This window comes from Saccoglossus kowalevskii, chromosome 18 (assembly GCF_978046115.1).
Source record: "Saccoglossus kowalevskii chromosome 18, keSacKowa6.1, whole genome shotgun sequence".
In the NCBI taxonomy this organism is placed as follows: Eukaryota; Metazoa; Hemichordata; class Enteropneusta; family Harrimaniidae; genus Saccoglossus; species Saccoglossus kowalevskii.
In genome coordinates this window covers 16,630,814-16,639,641 of record NC_140658.1, presented here as the reverse complement: position 1 = coordinate 16,639,641, position 8,828 = coordinate 16,630,814, and the positions used below count along the sequence as shown (strand labels likewise).

At 36.1% G+C, this 8,828-nt stretch overlaps 1 protein-coding gene across 1 annotated transcript; it reads left to right on the top strand.

Annotated features, from left to right (window-relative positions):
* Positions 1-7,203: 7,203 nt before the first annotated feature.
* LOC146731626 (uncharacterized) lies at positions 7,204-7,740 on the top strand. The gene has a single exon (XM_085492965.1). It carries the CDS (start codon positions 7,204-7,206, stop codon positions 7,738-7,740), a length of 537 nt encoding a protein of 178 aa, XP_085349091.1.
* Positions 7,741-8,828: the final 1,088 nt, after the last annotated feature.

Sequence of the window (8,828 nt, the reverse complement as noted above, 5' to 3'; positions counted from 1 at the left end):
CTATTCTATAAAAAACAATGAATTATGCCATGAAACTGCATCACTGTTTCAGCCTTTTACTCTAATGAGCGTATATAATGTAGGATAATTCCATTAGTTAATGTTTGAAATCAAGATAAATACTGTAGTCTTTTTTCCAGTTTTTCAATGAAGAATTTCTTCTGTTCTTGGATATATATTGTATCGAAAAAATCTACATATAATTACATAAACTGGTCACCGTTGCTGGAGTTTGGAGTGTGTTGAACAACAAAAGATGTTGCATTATGGTAACATATAACAAGGCCATAGGAACCGTACCGCCGTACTGGCTATGGCCGGACCACTTCTGCACGTCCCCCGAGCAAACATGGTCCTTCGGCCCACGTCATCATACGCCTCGGGCCTACGGCCCTCGATGGATGGCCGGACCAACTAATGTTTGCTTCCTACGGCCTTGCCCAAACCATAATATGTTACTGACATACATGTATTGGTGGCCTTGCCAAATCTATCTATCTATCTATCATAAAACAGTTCTTTACCATATAGGTAAACCAAAACACCACCAAACACATTCAAGCAGCAAACATCCAATTCACACCAATGCCATAATATACTCTAATCACATGAACATTGAAACATTTTCACAAGAGTCTTCAAGCGATTTCCATCTTTTTCATACTGCAATTTCCATCTTTTCATACTGCAATTTCCATCTCTTTCATACTGCAATTTCCATCTCTTTCATACTGCAATTTCCATCTCTTTTATATTGCAATTTCCATCTCTTTGATACTGCAATTTCCATCTCTTTCATGCTGCAATTTCCATCTCTTTCATACTGCAATTTCCATCTCTTTTATATTGCAATTTCCAACTCTTTCATACTGCAATTTCCATCTCTTTCATACTGCAATTTCCATCTCTTTCATACTGCAATTTCCATCTCTTTGATACTGCAATTTCCATCTCTTTCATGCTGCAATTTCCATCTCTTTCATACTGTAATTTCCATCTCTTTCATGCTGCAATTTCAATCTTTTTCATACTGCAATTTCGATCTCTTTCATACTGCAATTTCCATCTCTTTCATACTGCAATTTCCATCTCTTTTATATATCTATTCCATCTCTTTCATACTGTAATTTCCATCTCTTTCATACTACAATTACCATCTCTTTGATACTGCAATTTCCATCTCTTTCATGCTGTAATTTCCATCTCTTTCATACTGTAATTTCCATCTCTTTCATGCTGCAATTTCAATCTTTTTCATACTGCAATTTCGATCTCTTTCATACTGCAATTTCCATCTCTTTCATACTGCAATTTCCATCTCTTTTATATATCTATTCCATCTCTTTCATACTGTAATTTCCATCTCTTTCATACAACAATTACCATCTCTTTGATACTGCAATTTCCATCTCTTTCATGCTGCAATTTCCATCTCTTTCATACTGTAATTTCCATCTCTTTCATGCTGCAATTTCAATCTTTTTCATACTGCAATTTCGATCTCTTTCATACTGCAATTTCCATCTCATTCATACTGCAATTTCCATCTCTTTTATATATCTATTCCATCTCTTTCATACTGTAATTTCCATCTCTTTCATACTGCAATTTCCATCTCTTTGATACTGCAATTTCCATCTCTTTCATGCTGCAATTTCCATCTCTTTCATACTGTAATTTCCATCTCTTTCATGCTGCAATTTCAATCTTTTTCATACTGCAATTTCGATCTCTTTCATACTGCAATTTCCATCTCATTCATACTGCAATTTCCATCTCTTTTATATATCTATTCCATCTCTTTCATACTGTAATTTCCATCTCTTTCATACTGCAATTTCCATCTCTTTGATACTGCAATTTCCATCTCTTTCATACTGCAATTTCCATCTCTTTCATGCTGCAATTTCCATCTCTTTCATACTGCAATTTCCATCTCTTTCATACTGCAATTTCCATCTCTTTCATACTGCAATTTCCATCTCTTTCATACTGTAATTTCCATCTCTTTCATACTGCAATTTCCATCTCTTTTATATTGCAATTTCCATCTCTTTTATATTGCAATTTCCATCTCTTTCATACTGTAATTTCCACCTCTTTCATACTGCAATTTCCATCTCTTTCATGCTGCAATTTCCATCTCTTTCATACTGCAATTTCCATCTCTTTCATACTGCAATTTCCATCTCTTTCATACTGTAATTTTCATCTCTTTCATACTGTAATTTCCATCTCTTTCATACTGTAATTTCTATCTCTTTCATACTGTAATTTTCATCTCTTTGATACTGCAATTTTCATCTCTTTGCATTGATACAACCTACCTATTTTATTAGTTATACGGTATCTTAAAATATCACAGAGACGCTAATCATTTAAGTATATTGTAGCGTCGGGTCTGCGATGTAATTTTGAATAAAATTATGTTCGACCCCTCTGCATACATATTATCTGACTGTTGTGTAAGGCATATGTTATTAAACAAAACAAAACTCATTTTCTATATCACTTATGAGAAAGGACACATTAACGTATACCTTACCTAAATAACCACAATAAATATTAAATAGGAAACTTACTTACTAGTAATTCGTTTTTATTCGTCGTATATGGGGTCTGTTTTGTAATTCCACTAAAAATAGTTCGTTCTGAAATATAAGAAGTATATTATTGTATAAATTCTCTGTAAACAAATGAGTGACACCACAGGTAATTGTACAATTCATCTGAAAATATTCTAAGGATAATCCTCGAGCAAAATGCAGTGTACTTTCTAGTGGGTTTTAAACACAGTTAATTTTCTCGGCGACTTTAAAAGACGTGGTTTTTGACTAGTTCATTGCTCTAACATGAATAAAAATCTAACCAGCATGTGAGTCTGTGTCAAGCGAAGTCCTCTTGTTTCGTCGTCCAGCAGACTGTAAAATGCGAAACTGGTTTGTGACGTCATTAAATGTCTGTGTGTGCGATTTATATACCAGTAGAAATTAGAAAAAAATGTCAGGTATCGAAATGATAACCACAGAAAATGCCCGGATGTTTGTGACGTATTCCTAAATGATAGAATATGTTTTCCCAAGGTATTACTTTAATTTATTTAACAGGATAATTAACTGTAATAATTTTGCAAGGTTTCGTACATTACTTGGGTCTAGGTGTGTTCTGGCTATGGGAATTAGTTAAAGGGCGGTAGTCGTTGCGCCATGCATGCGCGAGATATATGGGTCTCATATGAACAACGATGGCGACTTTGACTATTGCGCAGATCAGCGAATACAAACTGAGACGTTATCAAGTTTGTTAAAAATAGGTATTGTTAGGTGATTGGAAGGTATCGAAGGTATCGAGTCCCCGGCGGTAATTAGTGCAAGTCGCGCCAGGGTCAAACCTCATACTTTTGGTTTCCATTGGAAGAATTGAATTGTGGGAAAATCAATGTTTATCAACTCAAATGAAGTATTTATTGCAAGTAAGGACTGATTATACCAAATTCTTAGAATAACGAAACTAGTAAGTAAGGAATGCTTAGAACAAAGAAACTAGTAAGTAAGGACTGCTTAGAACAAAGAAACTAGTAAGTAAGGACTGCTTAGAACAAAGAAACTAGTAAGTAAGGACTGCTTAGAACAAAGAAACTAGTAAGTAAGGACTGCTTAGAACAAAGAAACTAGTAAGTAAGGACTGCTTAGAACAAAGAAACTAGTAAGTAAGGACTGCTTAGAACAAAGAAACTAGTAAGTAAGGACTGCTTAGAACAAAGAAACTAGTAAGTAAGGACTGCTTAGAACAAAGAAACTAGTAAGTAAGGAATGCTTAGAACAAAGAAACTAGTAAGTAAGGACTGCTTAGAACAAAGAAACTAGTAAGTAAGGACTGCTTAGAACAAAGAAACTAGTAAGTAAGGACTGCTTAGAACAAAGAAACTAGTAAGTAAGGACTGCTTAGAACAAAGAAACTAGTAAGTAAGGACTGCTTAGAACAAAGAAACTAGTAAGTAAGGACTGCTTAGAACAAAGAAACTAGTAAGTAAGGACTGCTTAGAACAAAGAAACTAGTAAGTAAGGACTGCTTAGAACAAAGAAACTAGTAAGTAAGGACTGCTTAGAACAAAGAAACTAGTAAGTAAAGACTGCTTAGAACAAAGAAACTAGTAAGTAAGGACTGCTTAGAACAAAGAAACTAGTAAGTAAGGACTGCTTAGAACAAAGAAACTAGTAAGTAAGGACTGCTTAGAACAAAGAAACTAGTAAGTAAAGACTGCTTAGAACAAAGAAACTAGTAAGTAAGGACTGCTTAGAACAAAGAAACTAGTAAGTAAGGACTGCTTAGAACAAAGAAACTAGTAAGTAAGGACTGCTTAGAACAAAGAAACTAGTAAGTAAGGACTGCTTAGAACAAAGAAACTAGTAAGTAAGGACTGCTTAGAACAAAGAAACTAGTAAGTAAAGACTGCTTAGAACAAAGAAACTAGTAAGTAAGGACTGCTTAGAACAAAGAAACTAGTAAGTAAGGACTGCTTAGAACAAAGAAACTAGTAAGTAAGGACTGCTTAGAACAAAGAAACTAGTAAGTAAGGACTGCTTAGAACAAAGAAACTAGTAAGTAAGGACTGCTTAGAACAAAGAAACTAGTAAGTAAGGACTGCTTAGAACAAAGAAACTAGTAAGTAAGGACTGCTTAGAACAAAGAAACTAGTAAGTAAGGACTGCTTAGAACAAAGAAACTAGTAAGTAAGGACTGCTTAGAACAAAGAAACTAGTAAGTAAGGACTGCTTAGAACAAAGAAACTAGTAAGTAAGGACTGCTTAGAACAAAGAAACTAGTAAGTAAGGACTGCTTAGAACAAAGAAACTAGTAAGTAAGGACTGCTTAGAACAAAGAAACTAGTAAGTAAGGACTGCTTAGAACAAAGAAACTAGTAAGTAAAGACTGCTTAGAACAAAGAAACTAGTAAGTAAGGACTGCTTAGAACAAAGAAACTAGTAAGTAAGGACTGCTTAGAACAAAGAAACTAGTAAGTAAGGACTGCTTAGAACAAAGAAACTAGTAAGTAAGGACTGCTTAGAACAAAGAAACTAGTAAGTAAGGACTGCTTAGAACAAAGAAACTAGTAAGTAAGGACTGCTTAGAACAAAGAAACTAGTAAGTAAGGACTGCTTAGAACAAAGAAACTAGTAAGTAAGGAATGCTTAGAACAAAGAAACTAGTAAGTAAGGACTGCTTAGAACAAAGAAACTAGTAAGTAAGGACTGCTTAGAACAAAGAAACTAGTAAGTAAGGACTGCTTAGAACAAAGAAACTAGTAAGTAAGGACTGCTTAGAACAAAGAAACTAGTAAGTAAGGACTGCTTAGAACAAAGAAACTAGTAAGTAAAGACTGCTTAGAACAAAGAAACTAGTAAGTAAGGACTGCTTAGAACAAAGAAACTAGTAAGTAAGGACTGCTTAGAACAAAGAAACTAGTAAGTAAGGAATGCTTAGAACAAAGAAACTAGTAAGTAAGGACTGCTTAGAACAAAGAAACTAGTAAGTAAGGACTGCTTAGAACAAAGAAACTAGTAAGTAAGGACTGCTTAGAACAAAGAAACTAGTAAGTAAGGAATGCTTAGAACAAAGAAACTAGTAAGTAAGGACTGCTTAGAACAAAGAAACTAGTAAGTAAAGACTGCTTAGAACAAAGAAACTAGTAAGTAAAGACTGCTTAGAACAAAGAAACTAGTAAGTAAGGACTGCTTAGAACAAAGAAACTAGTAAGTAAGGAATGCTTAGAACAAAGAAACTAGTAAGTAAGGACTGCTTAGAACAAAGAAACTAGTAAGTAAGGACTGCTTAGAACAAAGAAACTAGTAAGTAAGGACTGCTTAGAACAAAGAAACTAGTAAGTAAAGACTGCTTAGAACAAAGACTTCCACTATTGAAAGTAGACATCACTCTTATTCTTCTAACCATGCTTTTTTGTCATAACCAACATTATTCTCCAGATTTGTTCAGTTCATATGATTGGAAAACGTCCGTGTCTACTGGTAACCACCCAGTTTCAGACCGAGATTGTGTTACCTAGGGCACCAGAGACATTAAATATATTTATTATGTCAACAAAGTCATAAAAGACATTAAAAGATAATAGACAATAGTAGTAAAAATAATTGTCACAACACACTATTGTTACGCACAGCTTTATTTACAATGCATTGTTACACTATATCACGTACACTATTTATTTTTAGACTAGAGTGAACTGAGAATCTCGTTGTTATCTCCCCTGTCAGTCGACCTATTTTCATTGTCGTGTGCGATAGTATAACAGACAGACAGACAGGCAGACAGACAGACAGACAGACAGACAGACAGACAGACAGACAGACAGACAGACAGACAGACAGACAGACAGACAGACAGACAGACAGACAGTTCACGTTTATCAATACTCTCATGCACAATTTTCACGGGTGACTTCATAGTGTTTGTCAGTTAAATCGGCAGTGCAAGGCTGAGTAATTGACGAGTCAGTGAACTGCGCAACCCTTAAAGTAGGTCACTGGCGAATCACCTTTGAATTGATTCAATATATTCATACTTTGAATTGATTCTTTATATAATTGTAGTGAATATTTGTTGTATTGTTATTCAATGAAGAATAACACGTGTATTGTGTATTGGCGTCGACCGACTTACTCTTACTACTGGTTAAACTTTCCTGTGCAGTTTTTGGGTCACATTCAAGTCCAAAAATATTTGATAGTATTTCCCAAGCTGTATGCTGGATCGCACAAAGTTTAATGTGCTGTTTATTCTACATCTTTTGGATGACTTCCTAACTATTGACCATACAGATGAGAACGCCACACGTACAATGGCTATTATGACTCTGATCTTCAAATCACTGAACATTCCTTTGGCAGCACATAAAACGCAGGGACCCTCACAAGAATTGGAATATTTGGGAATTATCCTAAATTCCAAAGACTTGATGGCCTTTCTACCGGAAAATAAGAAACTCCGATTTATCAGCAGAATATCTGAGTTCACTTCGAGGAAAACGATCACAAAACGGGAAATGTTGTCGCTTTTGGGTCACCTTAACTTTGCAGCTAAAGTAAAGGGCGATCATTTATATCCCACCTCCTAAATTTAGCAGCGTCGGTATCTAAACTGCACCACCACATCTCACTAAACAAGGATTGTCAACTTGAATTAGCAATGTGGAAACATTTTTTACAAGGTTGGAATGGGATGCACATGTTCCTCAACAGTAAAATTACCTGGGCATCAGACTTGAAAATTTTCACCGATGCTTCCTCCACTAAAGGGTTCGGTGGTTATTTTCAGGGATACTGGTTCAGTGATGCTTGGCCAAGAGAACTAAATTTGGATCGCAGTGATGAATTATCTATGGCTCTACTTGAACTGTATCCAATTGTTATTGCCGCCATGTTATGGGGAATACGGTGGTCACAGCACAGAATACAGTTTAACTGCGACAATCAAGCCACTGTGCGTATTATCAAGAAAGGGAGGGCTTCATCGCACTGTTACACCATCAATGCACTTTTGTGTCGCCTGACTCTTTGTGCTATGGACTATAACTTCATTGTGACAGCTACGTTTCTCCCGGGTAAACAGAATGAAATTGCTGATGCACTCTCACGATTTCAATTTCAAAAGTTTTGTATGCTAGCACAAAACGCAAGAGAGATGTCACAGTGTCCACCATTCGATGCAGTTCTCCACATCTAGAACAAGAAATGAAATGTATCTGGACTTTATCAATTACACCTAAGACTAGACAAGCCTACAGTACAGGCTTACACCAGTTTGTCAGATTTGTATGCATGCACAATGTTCCATGTTCTCAGTCATGTTTGCCTGAAATTTCGGAAGATCTACTTATGTTTTTTGTCACTTTTTGCTCCAGGCACTTAATGTTAAGCGATTCTACTACCAGACTTTATTTAGCTGGTGTCAGATTTGCCTATCTCGAGGCAGGCTTACCAAATCCTTGGCAATCACCAAATGCATCATCTCTTGTGCGATTAAATTTGCTTCTACGTTCTATCAAAAGAAAGTCAGGACAACGTACTAAGCTTCGCCTCCCATTTACAACGGAACTTGTTGCCAAAATGTTTTCAGCACTAAATGAAACGGTTTTCTCCCCTTATACTGACCTTCTGGTGCAAACAGTAATTTTAGTGGCATTTTTTGGTTGTTTGCGTTGCGGGGAATTTACTATTTGTAAGGAAAGTTTTGATAGCAACGTTCATCTTTGCATTGAGGATGTCAGTTTTGGGGGTGATGATCGTGCTTTTATTATGCTCAAATCCTCAAAGACGGACCAGTATCGGCGAGGTTCGGTTATAAATTACTTTTCTAACGATCGTATGTGCCCAGTGGCTGCCATTCGAAAATATTTGGCCATTAGATTGAAAAAGAATCCTGCCTCCAAATCAGAGCACCCCTTAACAACCTGCCTTTGACTCGATCTGTGTAACTCGGTTACTTACATCAGCTTCTGAACCGCCTGGGTTTGGACTCGTCTAAATTTTCTGGACATTCTTTTCGGATTGGAGCTGCATCGTCTGCAGCACAAGCCGGAATTCAGGACCACTTAATAAAGGCACTCGGCCGGTGGTCATCAGATAGTTATGTGCGATACATCCATACTACAGATGTAACTTTGGGCTCTGCACTTACTGCCTTGGCTAACAACTCGTAGACTAAATTAACAGGATGTGGAAAGTTGATGTAGGGATGCACTTAATTTGTAGTGCAGTAGGCCTTGAATTTGTACTAGTAATTGTACTTTATATTCTATTTTTTTTTTTAAT

Coding starts and splice junctions, on each gene's coding strand:
- LOC146731626 (XM_085492965.1), top strand. CDS start 7,204: ATGTGGAAACATTTTTTACAAGGTTGGAATGGGATGCACATGTTCCTC.